At 38.1% G+C, this 24,285-nt stretch overlaps 1 protein-coding gene across 3 annotated transcripts in view; it reads left to right on the top strand.

Annotated features, from left to right (window-relative positions):
• LOC150101407 (1-phosphatidylinositol 4,5-bisphosphate phosphodiesterase classes I and II-like) overlaps nucleotides 1-24,285 on the top strand; it is a 965,056-nt gene that overhangs the window by 775,275 nt on the left and 165,496 nt on the right. For all 3 annotated transcript variants that reach the window (XM_090400893.1, XM_090400892.1, XM_090400891.1), the window contains one exon: nucleotides 12,933-13,060. In XM_090400893.1, the coding sequence (XP_090257019.1) occupies nucleotides 12,933-13,060 (128 nt within the window). The remainder of the gene's footprint in view (nucleotides 1-12,932; nucleotides 13,061-24,285) is intronic.

Here is a 24,285-nt window from a genome sequence, read left to right as displayed (position 1 = left end):
TGGATTAGAAATAAGTACAAGGTGTGTTAGTAGAGGATTTGACAAAATCGTACCAACCTGGTGCACCCATCAAGGACGTAAGTGAGTCTATTAGAGAGCAAAAGGAAAGAGTGAAAGAAATAATAGTTGTGCATGGTACGAATGATTTGAAAGGAGATAAAATGGAAATGATAGAGGACATGAATGAATTGTTTGAGGTAGCAAAAGAAAAGAGTGAGAGAGTTAGTATGATTAATCTTTTGCTGCAGTATGACAGTGAAGTGTTTAGAAGGAGGGCCATAATTGTAAATGACTTTATGCGTGGGTTATGCATGACAAGTGGTGTGGAATTTGTGGATGTGTGGAGTGAGTTCAATGGGCTTTATAAGATCTATATAAAATGGATGCAAACCATCCATCTTATATAGATCTTATAAAGGATCTATATAAGATGGATGGTTTGCATTTGAATGGATTTGGTGTAAGGAGACTTGAAAAAGTGTTGTTGAATGAAGTTAATGTGCAGAATCAGGGAAACTCGATTTATTAAGGGAGGGGGGGAAGTAGATATTCAGACCTTAGGGAGGCAGTTGAGTGTATGAATGAGTATAATATGCCTGAGCGAATAAGGACAACAAATCAGAATGGGATAGTTAGTATATTTGTTGTAAAGTGAAAATCTGATTCTAACAGCCCTATATGACCTGAATCCAGCTTGTTCTTCTCCACCAAGTTTCCCTTCCACAAACCTTCTCAAACGTTTCTCAAGTATACCTGCATAAATCTTACCAGGAACACTCAGTAGAGAAACACCTCCGTAATTTTCATGTTCAGTTTTATTTCCCTTTTTATATATGAGTACTATGAGAACATCTGGAATTCATCCCTCTGCCCAGGCCTTCTGAACTATGCAGTGCAGTCACTGCAAGATTTTATACCTTCATACTTGAGAATTTTGGTTAAATATCATCTACCTCCACTTCCTTTCCACATTTCAGTTTTTTCATGGCTTTTCTACTTCAAGTATGGATATATATTTCTGATTGCATGCCTGTTTAGTGAGGGTTTGCTTAAGGGTCAAAGCTGTATAACTGAGAGGAGACCTTCACATAGCCTTTAAAGGAATGCAAAGAACTGACCAGGGCTTCTGACCTAATGTCCAGTCCTTGCTTTCTCGTGGTACACCCTGTTAGGTATCGATCTGAATACTGAATGAACAAGGATGGGCTGGCAATTTGGAATTTAGCCAACCAAATTGTATTCTTATTGGCTTAAACCATTGGTCACCAAAGGGGTCGATATGACATTGTTAGGGGTCGATTCTGGCTCAGGGGTCGATTGGGGGTTGACAGAAAAATATAAGACATCATTGTATGGGTAATATTTATGGTTAACTTGGATTACCTCCATGACAAAAGACATGGAGGTAATGACAACGTAATTAAGAGTGAATCGTGGGATCAGTACCTCCACCTTACATGTCTATGAATAGGACCTGTAAGATGGAGTAAGGTCGTGAAAATAGTTACTAAGGCCAATCAAGTAGGCCAAAATGACGTATTTACCAATAAACGGATGTTGGTGGTTCCTGCCGGCCGGCGCAGTGGGAGCGAGATTGCAACACGTGCGTGGTTCTTATTTACTGATACTTAAAAGTATTCGATCCCAGTCTCATTTTTGCGCATCGACATACAAATGAGCATTAATGTTCTAAAATTCATCCACATACATATTATAGTTCAATTGTTATTCATTCACGAACTAAACTTCTCTATGTTGAAGAGTTGAGCAGCGCAGGTAGTAATACCAGTGATATTAACACCAGTAGTTTATACTAGTGATAGTAATAGTAATATAATAACATATACTATATTATACATACAATAAACACTGTAACTATAAAATAAACAATCTAAAAACTCACATAAGCGTCTTTTTTTGCTTGTCCTATTATAATTACGTAATTGTAAAATATAGGGGGTCGATAAAAAGTCAAGAAATGCTTGAAGGGGTCGACGAGCAAATGACTTTGACGACCCCCGGCTTAAACCATAATGTAAAAATGATGGGTCAACATGACAGAAATGGTGGTTAGGAGGCGGTAAATTTATAATGGTAGTTAAGGTATTAGAAAAGTTAAGGGCTCAAATCAAGAATGGATGGGTAGGGATATGACTATGGAGCAGCATGGTTTTGTGAAGGGAATCTTGTCTTAACAATTATGCTCTTTCTACAATAATGTGACAGTTGATCAGATAAAGTAAATGGCTACACTATGTTTTTGCTAGAATTTGCATAAGCATTCATTAGGATTCCACACAGAATCCTGTTACATAAGTTAGAGTAAATGAGGATGGACCAAAAGCTGATGAGATGAATTAGAACTTGCTGATGAACAGATATCAGAAAGCAGTATATATGGTGGAGCTGAATCAAAGAGACATCAAGTAATGAGTAGTATGCTCCTGAGCTCTGTACTTGAGTCTCTGCTGTGAAATTTGTACATTAATAATATTGTGAATAACCTGAAAGGGGAATGTCCATTTGTTTACTATCGATGCTAAATTATGGAGGTGAATAGTTAAAAAAAGATGATGCGGAGACACTGGAGGATGATTTGAATAGACTGACAGTGTGAGAAAAAAAAAGTTAGTTTTAGTTAGGCTGTTAGTTTTAACATGGCAAAGTGTAAGACTGGTGAGGCTAGGCTTCTTTGGAAGTGATGGTGGATAGGGAGTTGAAGTTGATCAGACTTACCAAAAAGAAGCTGAACTTTTGATAGAAAATAAAACACAGGCCAATTATAATTATTCATATCATTTATTTCAATCGATATACTCTCCCTCAGCTTCGATACAGCGTTTGACATGGTCAATTAATTCGTTAAATGAGTTTTTTATATGTGTTTCTGGGATACTGTTGAGGGTGTGGTTACTGCCACTTGAATGTTTTCAACGGTGTTGTATCACTTTCCTTTCATCGGCAAATGAAGTCGGGAAAGAGAAAGAAGTCACAGGGTGCTGGAAGAGGATCTTTGGAAGAACTGAGTAGGTGTCTTAATTTTTCGGGGGTTTAAAGGTGGTTTTGATGTATTCATGTAGTGTTCTGTCTATTTTTTTGAAAATGCCTCTAACATAAGGTATGGCAATAGCATTCTTGAAATCTTTTTTGTTTTTACTAGTATCTCTGTGGAGGATCTTGTGAATAGTTTTTTTACTGTATCCATTTTTTATAAATGTATGGTTGATGATCTTGTATTCCTGGTTTAGAGCTTGTTCATTTGAACAAATAGTTTGAGCTCTGTGTTTAAGGGTGCTTATGATCCCTAGTTTTTGTGTTGGGTGGTAATAAGAATTTTTGTGTATGTACTGGCCTGTATGTGTAGGTTTGCAGTAGACTGAGAAGGAGAGAGACAGCATGAGGGAAGACGTGTGACGAGTGTGTCGAGGAACGGAAGAGAGATGTTTTTTTCCTATTTCAATGGGGAATTGGATATGTTTGTGTTGTTTGTTCAAGTGGCTAAGGAATGTATTTAGTGCTTTGTGGCCGTGGGGCCAAATGGCAAAAATATCGTCAGCGTATCTGAGCCAAATTTTGGGCTTTAGGCTTGCTGACTCTAGAGCTCGTTGCTCAAATTCTTCCATATAAAAGTTAGCTATTGGGGGGGAAAGTGGTGAGCCCATGGCTGTACCTCTTTTTGAAGGTAAAAATTGTTTTGCCACACGAAATATCCAGAGCGGAGCATGTGGGCAAAGAGATCCGTGATGTGTTGTGTAGAAATATATGTTCTGTAGGAGCAACATAGTATCATCGATCGGGACATTGGTGAAAAGGGAAGTTATGTCAAAGCTGACTAATAAATCTTGGTCGTTGAGTGTAATGTTTTTAATTTTGTTTATGAAATGTTCTGTATTTTTTATGTAGGAAGGGGACTGACCTACCAATTCTTTGAGTGTGGCTGCTAATTTTTTTGCTAAGTGGTAATTTGGGCTGTCGATAGTGGTGTGTTTGATTGTGTATTTTTGGCAGGCATAAATTCTGGGCGTGCGGGCATAATGAGGTATTAGTTTTTTAGTTGTTTCTTCTGGCCATGTGTTAACGGATTTAATTAATTCAGCTGTTTTCTTTTTGATGCATTTCGTGGGGTTGTAGTTTACCATTTGTTAGGTGTTGTGGTCCGATACCAAATGGTTAATTTTTTCTATGTAAATTGTCCGATCTACAACAACAGTGGCATTCCCTTTATCTGCTTTTGTGATTATAATGTCCTGGTTATTTTTTAGGGATTTAAGGGCCAGTTTTTACATTTTGTTTAGGTTGCTGCTTAGCTTTTTGTTTGAATTTAGTATACAAGATGTTTCCATGCGTATTTTGTCAACGCTAGATTGGCAGGGAGGGATCTTAAACCTCTCTCTCGATATGATAAATGATATCAAGTTTGTTTACTGACCTAGGTGTAATGGCGTAGTTTAGCCCTTTCTCCAACAGTGAGAGTTCACCTTGGGTGAGATTGTAGTTTGATTGGTTGATAACCAGGCCATGTTCCGATGGTGGTTGGTTGCTCCTCACTTCATTTGTGGGTGGTTGGCTGCTCCTTGTGATGTCGGTTTGTGATTGGCTGCACCTTTCATTATGGCATCCTGATTGTCTTGTGCTTTCATGTTGTTGTAGTGCTTAAAACTTCATTATTAATTTTTCCTTGTTTTTGAGTAATAGATGCTTGGCGGAGTCGTCTGTGATCCTGTCTAAAATATCCCAAATTTCTGGATTAACTTTGCTGGATAGCTCTAATTTTAGTTGTAGAACTTTGTAAAAAAACCAAGCTACATGCTCTTGCACTCTATAAAGGTAAATTAAATCTATGCTGTTAATTATTCTTTTTCTTAGCCTGACCTCTAGTGATTAAAAAATAAATAAATGAATTAAATAAATCAATAAATAAAAAACTACAATATACTCTGCTAAAGTCCTCCTGTACTAAGATTCTTCTGGATTTGAACAGTTCAGATTGTTATACTATGATTTTCTTCTGGACTTGTACAGTTCAAGTTGCTATTAGGAAACGAAGCATGTAGCTTGGTTTCCTAAACACATGTATCTTTCTGATGATGGCCTCACAGGGGTCGAAACGTCAAGTGTTATTTTATTAATAATAAGTAAAATAATCATTTCAACACGTATTTTGTGTCCCTAAATTCGTAAATATGAATGCTGATCACCATATAACCTTAAAAGAAGGAGTCATCATAATCCATGGAGATTTGATCCACAAGCAGTGCAGCCTCTATAGTAAGCTAAGGATACGTGTTTCCTTGTTAACTAATTGACTAGCCTTTTTTGAAACGATATAGAGACAGCAACTTAATACCCAACTGCATTAAACTAAAGAAGAAGTTTAAATCAGCTAAAGCGCTCTGTATCTATGCCTGGTTGATAAAAACATTGTTAAGGATCCAAAAAACCTAGCATCTACCCAAGCCAAAGTTCTACAACTAAAATTAGAGCTATCCACCTACGTTAATCAAGAAATTCGGGATATTTTAGACAGGATCACAGACGACTCGGCCAAGCACCTATTATTTAAAAAAACAATAAAAAATTAATAATGAAGTTTCAAGCACTACAACAACATGAAAGCACAAGAAAATAAGGATGCCATAATGAAATGAGCAGCCAATCACCCACAAATGAAGTGAGGAGCAGCCGACCACCATCAGACCACGGCCTGGTTATCAACCAATCAAACTGCAATCTCACCCAAGGTGAACTCTCACTGCTGGAGAAAGGTCTAAACTACGGCGCCGAGGTCAGTAAACAAACTTGATATCATTTATCATATCGAGAGAGAGAGAGAGAGAGAGGGGTTTGAGATCCCTCTCCGCCAATCTAGCTGACAAAATACGCATGAAAACATCTTGTATACTAAATTCAAACAAAAAACTAAGCAGCAACCTAAACAAAACGGAAAAACTGGCCCTTATATCCCTAAAAAATAACCAGGACATTATAATCACAAAAGCAGATAAAGGGAATGCCACTGTTGTTGAAGATCGGACAACTTACATAGAAAAAATTTACCATTTGGTATCGGACCACAACACCTAACAAATGGTAAACTACAACCCCACGAAATGCATGAAAAAGAAAACAACTGAATTAATTAAATCCGTTAACACATTACCAGAAGAAACAACTAAAAAACTAATACCTCATTATGCCTGCACACCCAGAATTTATGGCCTGCCAAAAATACACAAAACAAACATACCACTACGTCCAATTGTTGAAGGAATTGACAGCCCAAATTAACACTTAGCCAAAAAATTAGCGGCACTCAAGGAATAGGTAGGTGAGTTTTCTTCCTACATAAAAAATACACAACATTTCATAAACAAAATTAAAAACCTCATATTGGAGGCTTAATGTATACAGCACTCAGAAAGGATTAAAACAGAATTTAATACTTCCTATATATTTCATCTCAGTAAATGAGACATCTTCAGGGATTACAAAAAAACTAATGTAACATCAAAAACAAATAACACACAATATTAAGCCCAACCATGTGGGTGACACTAAAGTCCTATCTAGGTGGAGCGCCCTCTAAGGGCGGTTGTAGGTGGCCTGGAATGTAAAGTGGGATCTCTGGTGATAAGCGTTTCCAAAATCTTAGGAAGCTTAATGCAACCATATTTGTTGAGATTTGGTTGATTCCTGAGAGCTGCTGCTGATTCTAAGAATAGTCTCGCTTTTTTGAATTTGCTGTGGTGGAGCATGGTGGTTTTTTCCATGAGATAATAAGTAAGATAATCATTAAAACACGCTTGTGTTTTTTGTGTCCCTAAATTCATAAATATAAATTGAGGAATAATGTTTGCCAATTAAGTGGAGCAGTAACCATGGATGTACCTGTAGAAGAAACGCAGAGCTGAAACATTGCATCTGTGAGATAGTGGTTGAAGTGAGACTGTGAAGGAGAGTCATCTATGAGTTCAAATTGCTCTCCTCTTGACAGCATCAAGAATTTTAGGGAGATTTTGAGGTGCGCCACTCCATATGTGTGAAGAGTATTCTAAGGATGGGATGAGATGAGATTTGGAATTTATATGATCTGTGGTGTTCAAGATAGGATGAGTGAGGAGTGTTTGCCAGAAGGAACGATAGAAAGGGCGGCCTTGGCAGTTAAGGGAGGTGAAAGGGTGGATGAGATGATTGTGATGGTGGGAACAAATGACTTGAGTAGTGGTGCAAATAGGGCAGCGAGAGATATGAGATTCTTGCTTAAGGTGGTACGAAAGAAGACACAGAGAGTAAAGATAGTGTGTGTGTGTGTGTGTGTGTGTGTGTGTGTGTTGCCTAGGTATAATAATGATGAAATGAGCAGAGGAGTGGTAATATTGAATGACATAATAGCTAGAATGTGTGACAAGAGAGGACTGGAATATGTGGATGCTTGGAGTGCGTTTGAGGACAGAGAGGAATTGTATGCAAGAGACCACTTACATTTGAATGAGGATGTTTGTGAATCTTTTAGATGGGAGATAAATTCCATCACTTGTTATGAAACCACAGCCCCATTTATTAGAGGCCTGAGCTGGTTCGAAAAAAATTCCATATTTGGTCTCTAGAACCAGTTTCTAGATTATTCAGGAGCTGAAAGAGGAGTTGGAATGTCTTGGGAGAAGTATGAAAGATGAGATTAGGAGAATGGAAGAGCTAAATGCAAGGCAAATCAGAGTAGGGGAGAGAGAGAGTTTTGGAAATGATAGGAGAGGAGAGAATGGAATTGGATGTGAAAATGGAAATGGAGAGAATGGAAACAGTAGGAGAGAGAGAATGAGAGAGAGGTATGGGAGTGCTAGAAGAGAAGAGAATGGAAACAGTAGGAGAGAGAGGTCTGGGAATGAAAGAAGAGGAGAAAATGGAAATAAAAGGAAAGAGGGAATGGTAAGAGGTATAATTTTGGGGGAACTCAATGATCCGTGGTGTTCAAGATAGGATGCGTGAGGAGTGTTTGCCAGGAGGAACGATAGAAAGTGTGGCTTTCGCAGTTAAGAGACGTGAAAGGGTGGATGAGATGATTGTGATGGTGGGAACAAATGACTTGAGTGGTGGTGGTGTAAATAGGGCAGCGAGAGATATGAGATTCTTGCTTGAGGTGGTGTACGAAAGAAGACACAGAGAGACAACGCGCGCGCGCGCATGTGTGTGTGTTGCCAGGTATGATAATGACGAACTGAGCAGAAGAGCAGTAATATTGAATGACATAATAGCTAGAATGTGTGACAAGATAGGACTGGAATATGTGGATGCTTGGAGTGCATTTGAGGAAAGAGAGGAATTGTATGCTAGAGACCGTTTACATTTGAATGAGGAAGGACGTAGGCATCTGGAGAGATTGCTGTTCTGGAAAAGTCAGTGTGTCCCGGGGAGGATGGTAGCAGTGGCCTCTTGTGGGAATGGGTACTTGGGAGAAAGGGGACGACATCAGGTAACACTGAGCGTGGTGGAGTCTAGAGGGGATAATGCTGGGTATAGAAACAACGGCATTTATATGCTATATACTAATGCCAGGAGTATCTGGAATAAGGGAGAGGAATTGGTGCCACAGATAACATCAGCCTGGCCAAAAATTATTGGGATCACTGAGACGTGGTTGACAGAAGAGGATATAATAACAGGAATAGAAGTTGCTGGGTACAGCATTTTTTGCAGGATAGGAAGGGAAAAGGTGGTGGTGGAGTACTGCTTATGATAAGTGACGACCTATGTCCTCTAAGAGTGGAGACTTTGGAAGGAAGTGACACTAATGATATTGAAAGCATATGGTGTGAGGTAGAGGTGGGCAAGACAGGATATTTAGTGGGGATGTTGCTACAGATCCAGAAGTACAGAGGGTGGAGACCAGGATATGTTTAGACAGTTGAGTTTGGCAAGTGCAAGAAGAATGATTGTTATGGGAGATTTTAACTACAATAGTATAAACTGGGGAGAGGAAGATGCATGTAGCAATAAGGGAATGGAATTTCTAGAATTCTTGAGGGACAAATGTCTTAGGCTACATGTAATAGAGGAAACAAGAAGTTCAAGAGTTTTGAATTTGGTTATAGCATCAGAAGATTTGATAATAACTGAGATGACATCCCTCTCCCACCAGTTGGAGAGAGTGACCATATGGTTTTGCCTTGGAAAATGAATAGACATGCAGGAGTATCAAAGAGACAGGAAAGTATGTGGAATTATAAGGCAGGTGATTATAATGGTCTAAGACGTCAACTTGGGGAAGTTTCATGGTGGGAGGAATTGGAAGACCGGGATATCATTAGTGCTTGGGAAATTGTGAAGGAATATTTGTTAGCAGCAATTAAAGTTGTATACCACGAGTGAAGAAGAGGACACAATTTGGAGTAAAGTGGATGATAAAAATATTAAACATGAATTACATGCGAAAAAGAGGCTGTGGAAGGGATATAAGGAGACAGATAAAGAGAAGATGCGTGAAGAGTATAAGACACAGGCCATAAGAGTGACTAGTATTGTAAGGAGATGAAACTGGAATATGAGAGAAGATTAGCCCTAAGATCCAAAGAAAATCCTAGGGAATTTTTTAGATATGTGACCACTAGGAGGAGAAATGACTGTGGAAGAATGATATTGTTGGATAAAAATAAAAATGGGAATAGAGTGACTGATGCAGAGGACATACTGGAATTGTTCAATGAACACTTTATTGGAGTATTTCATTTTAGAGGATTCAGTTTTAATGCTAGAAGGATAGGGCAGGTTCAAGGTTTAGAGGTACAGGAGAGTGTGTTTCAAATACTGAGTATTCTGGATGTCAGTAAAGCTGTGGGACTGGATGGTATTTCACCACAAGTTTTGAGAGAATCTGCTAGGGAACTGACAGTGATTTTGACCTGGCTTTTCAATGAAAGTCTTTCTGCTGGAAAGGTGCCCATGGAATGGAAGGAAGGTAAGATAGTGCCATTGCATAATGGCGGTAGCAGACTGGAAGTGTCTAATTATAGACCAGTTTGTGTGTCATCAGTAGTTAGTAAGATCTTGGAGAAAGTAGTGAGGAACCATATACAGCATTGGGCAAATGAGGGTAATGTTATCTGTGAGAGTCAACATGGATTTGTGAAGGGGCGCTCTTGTTTTAGCAATATGCTAGCCTTTTATGATAAAGTTACAAGAGCATTAGATGAGGGAAAGGAATATACTGCCATTTTCTTAGACTTAGCAAAAGCATTTGACATGGTGCTACATGATAAGCTGATATTTAAGTTGCAGCACATGGGTCTGAATGTCAGATTGGTCAACTGGATTCAGGATTGGCTGTCCGATGGGTATCAGAGAGTTGTGTATGGTGGGGCAGTTTCAAGGAAGCAGAGGGCTACAAGTGGGGTCCCACAGGGCTCAGTACTGGGACCTATATTATTTAACCTCTATATCAATGACATTGTCAGTGGATTGCAAGGGGATATTCAGTTGTTTGCAGGTGATGCGAAGCTGGGAAGGATTATTAGTAATAGTGCAGATGCAGCAGTCCTGCAAGAGGATTTGAATAAGGTAGATAGATGGGCAAATGAATGGCTTTGAATAAGCTAGAAAGATGGGCAAATGAATTGGTGTGTCGGTTTAATGCAGCAAAATGTAAGGGCTTGAGGTTTGGGAAAGATCGATGGGACACTGCATACTCTGTGGGAGGAGTTATACTGGAGGAAGTAGGGGAGACAAGAGATCTGGAGTTGTTGTTGATTGATAGAAACCTGAAATTTAGAGGACATATTGCATAGGTGGTAACACAGAGGATTGTTGCAATAATGAGAAGGACACTGACCTGCAGAGATAAAATGGTTATCATTCCGTTGTATAAGACCCTGATCAGACCACACTTGGACTATTGTTCTCAGATTTGGTCCCCAGGATTTGAAGAGGATAAATTAACTGTGGAAAGGGTACAAAGGCAGATAACAAAGATGGTTTCAGAACTGTACAATGATAGTTATGAGGATCGGCTGAGGGAATGTGGACTGTAGAGTTTGGTAGATAGAAGAAGGAGAGGTGATATGATTGAGACTTCTAAACTGTTGAGAGGTGGTTACAGGGTTGACACTGGGGAGTTCTTTTGCTTGGTTGAATAGCGGGAAGGAGTGATGACCAGAAGCCATCCCTGTAAGTTACGGAAGGAAAAAGAGGGTGAGGAGTGGTTTCTTTGCATGGAGGGTGATTGAACCATGGAATGCATTGCCTGATGGAGTGGTGAGAGCAAGAACGGTCAATGAGTTCAAGGAGTAGTATGATAGACTTTGTGTTTCTTAAGGGGGGGGGGACCTCCCCTCGATGAGTCTTGATAGACTTTGTGTTTCTTAGGAAGGACCTCCCACAATGAGTCTTTTGAATCCATAGAGGCCTTAACAAAATAATAATAATTATTATTGTTGTTAATTATAATATAATGTACTAAATAATTCATTATTTTGCCCAGCCTGGCTGGCCGAGTGGTTAGCGTGTTCGCTCTCCAGTCCAGGGGTTGTGGGTTCAAATCTCGGCATGGGCATGGATGTTTGTGATTGTCTGTGGAAATACTAGTGGTGGCAGTCTGCACTCAGTGGCATCAGTGTAGTTGCGTTGAATTGGTGGATTGTGAGTGTTGGAAGCAGAGCTATAGAGCAGATGTCCTCCCTCGATGAGTCTTTGGACTCCCTGGAGGTGACAAATAATAATAATATAGGGTTAATAGCTGGTTGACTGTAAAATAGCTTCATACCTAGTTTTTTAGGCATAAAAAGCTATTGATGTTATGTGTTTGTGCTAGGAGAGGCTGGACGTAAATTTCAGGCCAAGAAGAGAGATCTGATCCTGTCTACTGATGTGTATATTACTGTGGATAAGGGAAGGCAAACTAAGATCTTTTTTGCGAGAGAAACGTTAAGACTGCATTTTGGTATCATTGAAGGTAACAAGTTTGTCGTTGCCGAAGTGAAGGATAGTATGGAGATCCATGTTTTTAAGCAGTGGTTGTAGATGATGATGCTTAGGATGTCTGAGAACTATGTGGTTTGTCAAAAGAGTAAGATGAATGGAATATGCTGTCATCAGTAGAGATGTGAATAGGAATGGTGGTGATCGAGAGTAGGTTACGTATAACAAAAATAGGGTAAGTGATAGAATAGTGCCCTGAGGCACTTCAGCATTAGTGGCAAAGCTTGAAGAGAGGGGAGGGTGCTATCCACCATGACATGCAGTGAATGACCAGTGAGAAAGCTGGTTATTGAATTACAGAAGCTTTTGATCATGTTTGACACCAAAGTAAGGCAGTTTGCAGAACGTGCCAAACATGATCAAAAGCCCTGGAAATGACGTGGGCAACAGTATACATTTTTTCGAACTTTTTTAATAGCACATGTCCAGTGGCATGATGTAAACTATGAGATCAGTCATGGATCTCCTTTGGCAGAATCCATACTGGTGGATTCTGCCAATCGTGTTGATCATTCCACAGACCTATCATGTTTCTGTGGAATGCTCAACACAGGGTTAGATTGAAGGCTTGTGGTTAATCTTAGTTGATAGTTGGAAAAGAAGAGATAGAATATGAACATATAAGTTATTAAAAAGAAATACATTTTTCAGTACATGACAGAAAGAGAAAGAACAAAATCACTCCTGGAAATTGTGTAAAAGTGTCATTAGAAGGGTGTGAAGACTAGTTTTTTTTTGCTTGGACAGAGTAATAAATGGATGGAGTAGGTTGCAAGAGTCATTTGTGACTTCAAGATGGATTGGTATTGTGTGAATAATGTTAGTGTAGGTTATGACTCTGTGATTCATGGGAGATGCCCGAGTAAATAATGATAATAAAAATTGTTTTGATTGCTACTGTCTTTTTATGTATTTAAAATATGTATTGTGCATGAGCTTTTTTTGTTATTTTTTTGTGAAAATAGTTAAAAGAAAAAGAAAAAGAAGTGCTTCAGTCTAAAGAAGATAAATATATTAGAATACATGAAATTCAAAAGTCAGCATCAGGAAAAAGTCATAGCAAATTTGTCAGAAGATTCTCAGGGCCTCAACTGTAAGTCTTTCTGATTTTTATAACATATTAACTCTCATTTCTGTAATTTTAAAAAATTTAGTTAATTATTTTCATTATTGTCCAACCAATCAAATGGATTATTATTATTATTCCAGACCTCCAAGGAATCATAACACCTATCATGGGAGGCCATTTTAGACAAACACAGCGTATCATACCACTCTTTAAACCCATTCACCATCCTATCAGACAATGAATTGAATTGTTCAATCATCCTCACTAAAAAAAAAAAAAAAAAATTCTCACCCTCCTACTCACACCTTTTGCAACTTCCAGGAATGGCCAATTGTTTTGTTCCTTCCCCTTGTTTTACTATATGAAAAATATCCTCATTGTCAATCCTATAAATACCTCTCAGCAGTTTAAATATCTCATCCATGTCACCCCTTTATCTTCTATCTACTAAACTCTTGAGTTTGTATGCCCTCAGTCTATTATCATGTAGAATGATATCATTTTTGTTATCTGCCTCTGTATCCTCTTCAAATCCTGGTAACCAGCTCTGAGCACAGTAATCCAGATGTTACCTGATCTGGACTTTATATGATGGAGTCACCACTCTATAATCTCTACTGGTCAGAGTCCTTAGTATTGCAGCCAATGTTCTCTCTAAGCCTGGGTACTGGTCAAAAAGGAGAGCACCCCCTGCTAACTACATACACAAAAGTTTTGCTTTAAGAATTTGTAATTTATAGTCAATAATTTTTAAATGCACTATAAAAATGAATAATATGATAAATCATACTTATCACTTATTTTATTTAGTAATTTCTCCAATGTCTCCACTCTAATATCACTAACTCAGTCCAACTTAACTTGCACTAATTATCTGCTTTTAGCCTTCACTGTGTAGGCAAACTGATGCTGACATCAGATAGTTGCAGAGACATATCTGTTTAAAATATTTCCGTTCTAGACTACAGTCACATGCAAAAAGTGATGGTTTTTTGTAGCTACACAGATTTAAGTGAATTAATTTAGTGCTTGTAATTTTGCAAACTATATCTAGATGAAAAAAGAGCACCATTAATATGAGAAATATTACATTAGTGCACACATTGAACTGAAAGCTTGAGCACAAAATGATTTTCATGTGGACATGGGCCAGAAAAAAATTAGAGGGAACAGTGATGCAGCAATCATCTGGGTTATCTACACCATATTTAGAATATTTCTGCCAAACTTCAAAATTTTATTGAGTATCACCCCAGGATCCCTTGCCTCCACTTTTAGTATAGATCTACGAATGGAGTATGCATTACTCCATTCGTAGTAATTTGGTCTACTTCCATTTGTACTCTGTACGAATGGAGGTAGACCAAATTACTATTAATACTGAGGGTATAGCGAAACGAACTTATATACTCTGCTATACGAGTTGTTGAACAGGTGCACTCATTAAATTACTTAATTTCGGTGATGTAATATTATTTAAATTAAGGGGATATTAAATCCCACATTGTTTCTTCTTTATAGTTTACTATGTTCGGCATGAAACTCTTTGATTCCGATCTTTGAGTTTCTTATTCGGTTTTGAAACAATGTGGGATTTAATATCCCCTTAATTTAAATAATGTTACATCGCCGAAATGAAGCCTATTGGCTCTTTATTTAAGTAATTTAATGGGTGCACCTGTTTGACAACTCGTATAGCAGAGTATATAAGTTCTTTTTGCTATACCCTCAGTATTAATATTAATTTGGTCTACCTACTCACTGATGAGACCTCAATAAAGGTCGAAACCGGCCTGCGTAGTGACCTTCCACCATAATGTATAACACCACACATCTCCTAGGGATGTGTTTTACATTATGGGAAATACTAAGAATTGTGATCAGAGTTTTACCCACCTTTGCTACAAGTTGCCCTAGTTTGTACTAAGTGATTTAGCTTACGCTAGTATCCGCCGATACTTTTATAGTTTACTATATTCGGCATGAAACTCTTTGATTCCGATCTTTGAGTTTCTTATTCGGTTTTGAAACAATGTGGGATTTAATATCCCCTTAATTTAAATAATGAAGTTTAGACTTTGGTTTCTGTTCAAAGTGCCACTTAAATGAGTAACTTCAGAAGACTCAAACATACTAGCAAAAAGGTTGTCTGCTAAATAGTGGCATGGAAGTGGACAGTCCATATCATGATATTTGGAGAAGACATGTAGTGAGACCATTCTTCTTTCCTTTTAGGTTGTCTACATGCTCTTTCATATGGATTTTAAAACTTACACCTGTCTGACTAATGTAAAGCTCAATACAAAAATATGGGATCCTATATATAGGTCAAACAGGGAGAAGTTTTGAAATCTGTAAGAAAGAGCATGTAGGTGATGTGGAACATGAAAGAAAAAAGTGGCCTCATTGCACACATCTTCTCTGAACATCATAATATGAGTTGGCTTTCCACTTTAAAGACAACCTTTTTGCTGGAGGATTTTAGGAGTCTTCTGAAGTTATTCAAACAACATCTTGAACAATACCTCATGATATATGGAAATCTCTTATTCATTTGTGTTACATTCAAGACCTCCACTTTGCCAGTATGTAACAATACGCAGACTCATAAGAAAGATTCCAGTAATTGGACCACAAGTTTATTAAGATAAATAACAATAAAAAAACAAACCCGACAAGCTTCATAAATCGTTTGACTTACATCTTCAGGGAGTCAAAGGTAACTAAAAGTTTAAACACAAGAAATGAGAAATTACTCAAAATAGTTCATTCTATGCAGTTGTGGCCATCTAACTGTTCATTAAATTAAATATCCGAATGCAGATTCAGTGCAATGCTAAGTTTGAACAATGCTGGATGCTGTCATATTCTGTTGTTCATGTTCACATTGTCCAAGGTCTGACGGTTATATTTTTTTATCAATGCTGACCAAACTTGGTGTAGAATTGAGAGTTTATTTTTCACTTGGTTAGCCTATAATCAATTTAGTTTAATCTCATGACAGTCTTCAAGACCAGTCTTGAAGTCTACTCAACAAGACCAGTCTGTGTTGTACTACCTTACCCCAGTCCTGAAGATATTTTCAGGCATAAACTTTGTTTTGCTCACACTTGGATAAAGGATTAAACTACATTTATTGGTGTAGAATTAGGCCCTGGTTTTTGTTGAATTGCATTGGAATTCTAAGCATGTTTACAGCTTCTATAAATTTCCGTATGTAACAAATTTTTTCAATGTAAGACATGTTTGTTTTTTGGCAGAGTACATTATGGCTGGTGGAAGTTGTATGATATGCTAGGCATGATTTGTGTTCTCTTCTTTTTTGCACGTCTTTTTGGTGTTCGTTCATATGAATTTCCCCGATCTTTCCATCTGGCCTACATAGCAGATGCCACAGGAACAATGAATTTTATAAACACCTGGTTTTTTTAAAGGATGATGTGGAGGTTCTGGAGGGGGGGGGGGGGGAATGTAGAAATCTGGAAATTTTTTCCAGTGGTAGAAAAGCAACTTTGATGTTATTGTTTGTTTAGTTTTTATTACAGACAAAATTTGGCCATTTTGTCTGTAACATTCTCGATGTATGGAAGCATGATTGCGTTCTTGAAATCTTGCTTTTGTGAGATGCTTGTAGGAGGTGTGTTGAGGATTTTTTTGATTATCTTAGGTTCATAACCATTTTTTTTTGAGGATCTGTGTTAAATATTGTAATTCTTCATTTCTCTGTTTTTCTGGAAATATTATAAGCTCTTATAGGCCAGACGGGAAAATCAGGGGAAATTCATATGAATGAACACCAAAAAGACGTGCAAAAAAGAAGAGAACACAAATCAGGCCTAGCATACCATACAACTTCCACCAGCCACAATGTACTCTGGCAAAAAACAAACATGTCTTACATTGAAAAAAATTGTTAAATAAGGAAATTTAAAGAAGCTGCAAACATGCTTAGAATTCCAAAGCAATGTAACAAAAACCGGGGCCTAATTCTACACCAAGTTTGGTCAGCATTGATAAAAAAATATACCCAAGTCAGACCTCGGACAATGTGAACGTGAACAACAGAACGTGGCAGCATCCAGCATTGTTCAAACTTAGCATTGCACTGAATCTGCTTTTGGATATTTAATTTAATGAATAGTTAGACAGCCACAACTGCATAGAATTAACTATTTTGAGTAATTTCTATTTTTTTTGTGTTTAAACTTTAAGTTACCTTTGACCCCTGAAGATGTAAGTCAAACGACTTACGAAACATGTCGGGTTTGTTTTTTATTGTTATTTATCTTAATACAAATATTGTATTAAGATAAAAACTTGGACAAAAACAACTTCTTTTCAAAGAATCAATTTGGATTCAGGCAAAAGTTTAGCACAGAATATGCTTTACTTCACAAACACAGTTTATACGTCCCTTGACAAACATAAACTAACATTAGCAGTATTTCTAGATATACACAAAGCCTTTGACTGTGTATCACATGAAATTTTAATAAAAAAATTAGAAGTCATAGGAATATGAGGTACTGCCCTAAACTGGTTCAAAAATTACTTAAATACCAGATCACAAATTGTAAAAATAAACAACAGCTATAGCAGCTCCAAAACAGTAGACTGTGGTGTACCACAAGGATCTGTCTTGGGAGACCAATTTTATTTAATATTTATATCAATGACTTCTGCAATCTAAACTAAACAGTAAAATAAATACTTTTGCAGACGATATAGTACTAATTTTCTCTACAGACACAGCCGAACAAATGAAAACCATCGTAAATGCTGATCTTTTGAAAGTAACAAATTGGTTCCAGTCAAACAAACTCGGTCTGAATGTCTCAAAAGCTAAATATGTAAATTTTAACTCGTGAAATACAACTGGAAAAATGTTTTTGACTTGGAAAATGAATAGACATGCAGGAGTATCAAAGAGATGGGAAAGTATGTGAAATTATAAGGCAGGTGATTATAATAGTCTAAGACGTCAACTTGGGGGAAGTTTCATAGAGGGAGCATTTGGAAGGCCGGGATATCATTAATGCGTGGAAAATTATGAAATAATATTTGTTAGCAACAGTGGTAAGTTGTATACCACGAGTGAACAAGAGGACACAATTTGGAGTAAAGTGGATGACAAACAATATTAAACAGGAATTGCATGCGAAAAGAGGCTATGGAAGAGATATAAGGAGGCAGGTGAAGAGAAGATGAATGAAGAGTATAAGACACAGGCCAGAAGAGTGACTAGTATGGTAAGGAAGATGAAACTGGAATATGAGAGCAGATTGGCCCTAAGATCCAAAGAAAATCCTAGGGAATTTTTTTAGATATGTGGCCGGTAGGAGGAGAAATGACTGTGGAAGAATGATATTGTCAGATAAGAATGGGAATAGGGTGACTGATGCAGAGGATATGGTGGAATTGTTCAATGAACACTTCATTGGTGTATTTCATCCTGGAGGAGTAAATTTTAATACTAGAGGGATAGGGCAGGTTCGAGGTTTAGAGGTGCAGGAGAACATGTTCCAAATACTGAATACTCTGGATATCAGTAAAGCTGTGGAACTGGATGGTATTTCATCACGAGTTTTGAGAGAATGTGCTAGGGAGCTGACAGAGCCTTTGACCTGGCTTTTCAATGAAAGTCTAGCTGAAGCAAAGGTGCCAATGGAATGGAAGGTTACTGCCATTGCATAAGGGCGGTAGGAGACTGGAAGTGTTTAATTATAGGCCAGTTTGTGTATGATCAGTAGTTGTAAGATCTTGGAGAAAGTAGTGAGGGACCATATACAGCATGGGAAGATGAGGGTAATGTTATCTGTGACAATCAACATGGATTTGTGAAGGGGCGCTCTTGTTTTAGCAATATGCTAGCCTTTTATAAAAAAGTTACGGGCATTAGATGAGGGAAAGGCATATATGGCATATACTGCAATTTTCTTAGACATAGCGAAGGCATTTGACAGGGTGCCACATGATAAGCAGATATTTAAGTTGCAGCACATGGGTCTGTATGTCAGATTGGTCAACTGGATTCAGGATTGGCTGTCCGATAGGTATCAGAGAGTTGTATATGGTGGGGCAGTTTCAAGTGGGATCCCACGGGGCTCAGTACAGGGACCTATATTGTTTAACCTTTATATCAAATGACATTGTCAGTGGATTGCAAGGGGATATTCAGTTGTTTGCAGATGATGCGAAGCTGGGAAGGGTTATTAGTAATAGTGCAGATATGGCAGCCCTGCAAGAGGATTTGAATAACCTAGATAGATGGGCAAATGAATGGGGGTTTTGGTTGAATGCAGCAAAATGTAAGGTCTTACAGTTTGGGAAACATCAATGGGACACTGCATGGGAGGAGTTATACTGGAAGTAGGGGAGACAAGAGATCTGGGGTTGATGATTGATAGAAACCTGAAATTTACGGGACATATTGCAAAGGTGGTGAAGGTAACACAGAGGATTGCTACAATAATGAGAAAGACACTGACCTGCAGAGATAAAACATTTATTATTCTGTTGTAAGACCCTGATCAGACCACACTTGGATTATTGTTCTCAGATTTGGTCCCCAGGATTTGAAGGGGATAAATTAACTGTGGAAAGGGTACAAAGATGGATGACAAAGATGGTTTCAGAACTGTACAATTTTGGTTATGAAGATCAGCTGAGGGAATATGGACTGCAGAGTTTGGTGGATAGAAGAAGGAGAGGTGATATGATTGAGACTTTTAAACTGTTGAGAGGTGGTTACAGGGTTGACACTGGGGAGTTCTTTTGCTTGGTTGAACAGTGGGAGGAAGTGATGACAAGAGTCCATCCCTGGAAGTTACGAAAGGAAACTGTGAGCAAGATGGTGCTGAGTGGTTTCTATGCATGGAGGATGGTGGTTGAGCCATGGAATGCATTGCCTGATGGAGTGGTGAGAGCGAGAATGGTCAATGAGTTTAAGGAGTGGTATGATAGACTTTGTGTTTCTTAGGGGGACCTCCCCTCGATGAGTCTTGATAGACTTTGTGTTTCTTAGGAAGGACCTCCCACGATGAGTCATTTGACTCCATGGAGGCCTGAATAATAATAATAATAACAATAAGAAATGAAACTAACCCAAACAAATACAAAACTCTAATCAAAGAGTACTTATTTTCCCACAGAAATGAGGAAGCTCTGGTCAAAATAATTGTATAAATTATTGGTTTTTAGCATATTTGTATTCAAAGTTTATGTGTAAAACATAAACTTTAAATGCTATTTAACTGCTTTGTTTTATTTTGTTCCTAATTAATTATTATTATGCGACTTTCTTTGTATGATGAAATTTTTTTTTATCTGCAATTTTGTTATGTAATTATGTTATAATAATATGTAATATGTATATGATATGAATGTACATATGTGTATATAATGAAAATACATTACATAAATTTTTATAACTTTGTGCATATCGTAACCTGGATGAGTTGTTGCTCTTAGGTTACACATATGATTGTTCAACATATTGTACTATTATAGGAAGCTTACAAATAAACATGATTTTTTGATTTGATTTGATTTAAACATGTGGTCCAATTACCGGAATCTTTTTTATGAACTGCTAGACCACACAAAATGCACAGGCTGTTCAGGGCATATCTCATAATACATATTGACTGGTTATTGTGTTATCAATTACTTCCATTTAAAAAAAAAACATAACAGTTAATCAGATCATTTTGTATGTTCTCTACTGCTTTTCCTGATGATGCTATCAGCTACTTAGCAAAGGATGTCTGATTTTATCTGATTTTGTAATTAAATACCCCATATTATTTATTTTTATGTTCCATGCTTTTCATAACCTGTGAGGAAAGGATGTATGTGGAATTATAAGGCTAGTGATTATGACAAGCTTAGGAGATAGCTTGGAGCTATAACATGGAATGAGGAGTTGAGTGGTAAGGAAATAAATGCTGCTTGGGAATTGACAAAGAAATATATAACAGCATCAATGTGTGAATGTATTCCAAAGGCTGAATAAGGTAGGTGTAAAATGGATGAATGAGGGGCTTAAACAGGAAATCTGGAAGAAGGTACTTTGGAGGCAGTACAAGATGAATAATGGTAATAATGTTACATGAAGAACATAAAGAACAAGCCAGGAGAGTGACTCAGTTAGTAAGGAAAACAAAAGTGCAGTGTAAGCAGAGATTGGCAAAACAGGCAAAGAAAAACCCTAGAGAGTTTTTTTGGATATGTGGCAAGATAATATTAATGGATGAAAATGGAAGAATGATAATAATTGCCAAAGACAATGTTGAGGTATTCAGTGATCAATTTATAAAAATGTTTCATTGTGATCAGGGAGGAATCATGAGGAACTTAAGTGCAGAGGAGAAAGAGAGGAGAATATGGCTTAATTGTGAGTGATCAGAAGGTATTTGAGGAAATAAATAACCTTGATTATTAATTGACTTAAGGAATTCACAACGTACAATAGAATATATTTAAATTAAACTTTAATATATATTTCCAATATTTCGGCAATGTCACGTTTCCATTTTCAAAGGAACTTACAATAAAGACACGTGCACGCAGGCACTACATACAGTAAATGAGGATGAAGCAGGAAGCTATCGTTTCTCCTAAAAGTCCTGATGGTGCTCAATGGCGGGCTATGTAGGTATTCTTGGCCATTGGGCTGAAGGTCTCATGATGTGTCTCCCAAATTTGGGGCAGTCTAATGCAACCAAATTTGTTGAGGTTTGGCATTTTTCTTAGGGCTGAGGGTGATTCCATGAAAAGTCTTTCAAACTTGAACTTGCTATGGCATATTATTGTGGCTTTCTTCCACCGTATTCTGTGGCGTGTATCCAGAGCATGGTCTGCAAGACCAGAGTGGCTATACTGGTGAAACCAGATGTAGTCCTGTGTTCAGAAATTTTGATATTCGCTGTCCTGCCTGTTTGGCCAAAGTAGGACAGCTTACAGCTGCAAGGGACCTGGTATACACCAGGTAGGTCTAGGGGAAGTGGTTGGTCTTTAGTGGAGCAGATAAGGGATGCCAATTTTCTATATGGTCTGTAATGAGAGGTCAAGTCATGCTTTCTTAAGATTTTGGTAATTTTTTCCAAGGCCTCAGATGTAGGGAATGGTGATGGATTTAGAGTAATCCTTGTTGTGAAAGGGGGGGGGGGAAGGGTTGTGGTTTACTGATTTCAATATTTTTTGGAATTTTTTTTGGTGGGTAGCCATTGGCTGAGAAAGTGTTAAGGATGTGATTTAATTCAGTGGTTAGGGCATTGTCATTTGTACAGATTAGGTTCGCCCTGTTGTATAGTGTCTTAATAACTCTATATTGTTGTGGGGGGAAGGATTGTTGGCGAATGTATCTGCCTGTATGGGTGAGTTTTCTATAAATAGAGAAAACCAAGATTCCATCAGGCTGGCAGGTGACTAGTGTGTCTAGGAAAGGGAGGCTGTTGTTTTCCTCTTTCTCTAGGTTGAACTTGATGGGGTGTTGGTTATTTAAGTGTGTTAAGAAGGAGAGGAGTGTGTCAGAGCCATGTGGCCAAATAGCGAATGCATCATCTCAGCCTCCTTATTCACAAATGTCTCACTCAAAGAAACATTAGAGCTAATCCAAGCTATTTCTTCCTGATACCTCAGCCTTATTTCAGTTCACAATGAACTCAGGCTATTTTGTTTGGCAGGGAAAATTCTACAAACAAATAGAGGGGGACAACCATGGGTTCACCACTCTCCCCACCCTTGCCAACTTCTTTATGGATACTTTTGAAGAGAAAGCCTTAAACTCTGCCCCACAAAAACCAACCATATGGCTTCGCTACGTTGAGGATGTGTTCGCTATTTGGCCACATGGCTCTAACACACTCCTCTTCTTCTTAACACACTTAAACAACCAACACCCCAGAATCAGGTTCACCCTAGTGAAAGAGGAAAACAACAGCCTCACTTTTCTAGACACACTAGTCACCTGCCAGCATGGAACCTTGGTTTTCTCTGTTTATAGAAAACCCACCCATACAGGCAGATACAGTCACCAACAATCCCCTCCCCCTCTCACAACAATATGGAGTTATTAAGACACTATACAACAGGGCGAAACTAATCTGCTCAAATGACAATGCCCTAACCACTGAACTAAATCACATCCTCAACACTTTCTCAGCCAATGGCTACCCCTCCAAAAAAATCCCAAAAATATTGAAACCAGTAAACCACAACCTTCCCCTTCACAACAAGGATTACTCTAAATCCATCACCATTCCCTACATCTGAGGCCTTGGAAAAAATTACCAAAATCTTAAGAAAGCATGACTTGACCTCTCATTACAGACCATATAGAAAATTGGCATCCCTTATCTGCTCCACTAAAGACCAACCACTTCCCCTAGACCTACCTGGTGTATACCAGGTCCCTTGCAGCTGTAAGCTGTCTTACTTTGGCCAAACAGGCAGGACAGTAAATATCAAAATTTCAGAACACAAGGACTACATCTGGTTTCACTAGTATAGCCACTCTGGTCTTGCAGACCATGCTCTGGATACACGCCACAGAATACGGTGGAAGAAAGCCACAATAATATGCCATAGCAAGTTCAAGTTTGAAAGACTTTTCATGGAATCACCCTCAGCCCTAAGAAACATGCCAAACCTCAACCAATTTGGTTGTATGAGACTGCCCCAAATTTGGGAGACTTACATCATGAGACCTTCAGTCCAATAGCCAAGAATACATATATAGCCCGCTAGGGAGCACCATCAAGACTTTTAGCAGACATGACAGCTTCCTGCTTCGTCCTCATTTACTGTATGTAGTGCTTGCATGCACGTGCCTTTATTGTAAGTTCCTTTGAAAATGGCAATGTGACATTGCCGAAATATTGGAAATACAGTCATACCCCGACTTACGCAAATCTGGAGTTACGCGGTTTCTTATATGTACGTATTCCCGTCCCGCTTCATGCCTCACCACTAGTCGTATCTTTCAGGTGCCGGCCACATTCGCACATGCTGTGAACAAGCACTGAGGTGTTTCGTGCGGTCTCCATTCATACACGATTTTTATAGTCTACAAACCTTGCGATTGTTTAATGTTATGTTCTTGATAAAAATTTTATCACATAAAAAATAATAATGTCATCCAAAAGAAGCAAGTCCGATTCTTCTACTGCTAGCAAGAAAAGAAAAACATTGACTTTGGAAACAAAACTCAACATTATTAAGGATTTTGAAGGCAGAATGAAAATTTG

The sequence above is a fragment of the Typopeltis vanoorti genome, chromosome 11 (assembly GCF_054136105.1).
Source record: "Typopeltis vanoorti isolate ZY-2024b chromosome 11, IOZ_Tvanoo_1.0, whole genome shotgun sequence".
NCBI lineage: Eukaryota > Metazoa > Arthropoda > Arachnida > Uropygi > Thelyphonidae > Typopeltis > Typopeltis vanoorti.
Note: the sequence above shows the minus strand (reverse complement) of the source record. Positions and strands in the feature narration are given on the sequence as shown.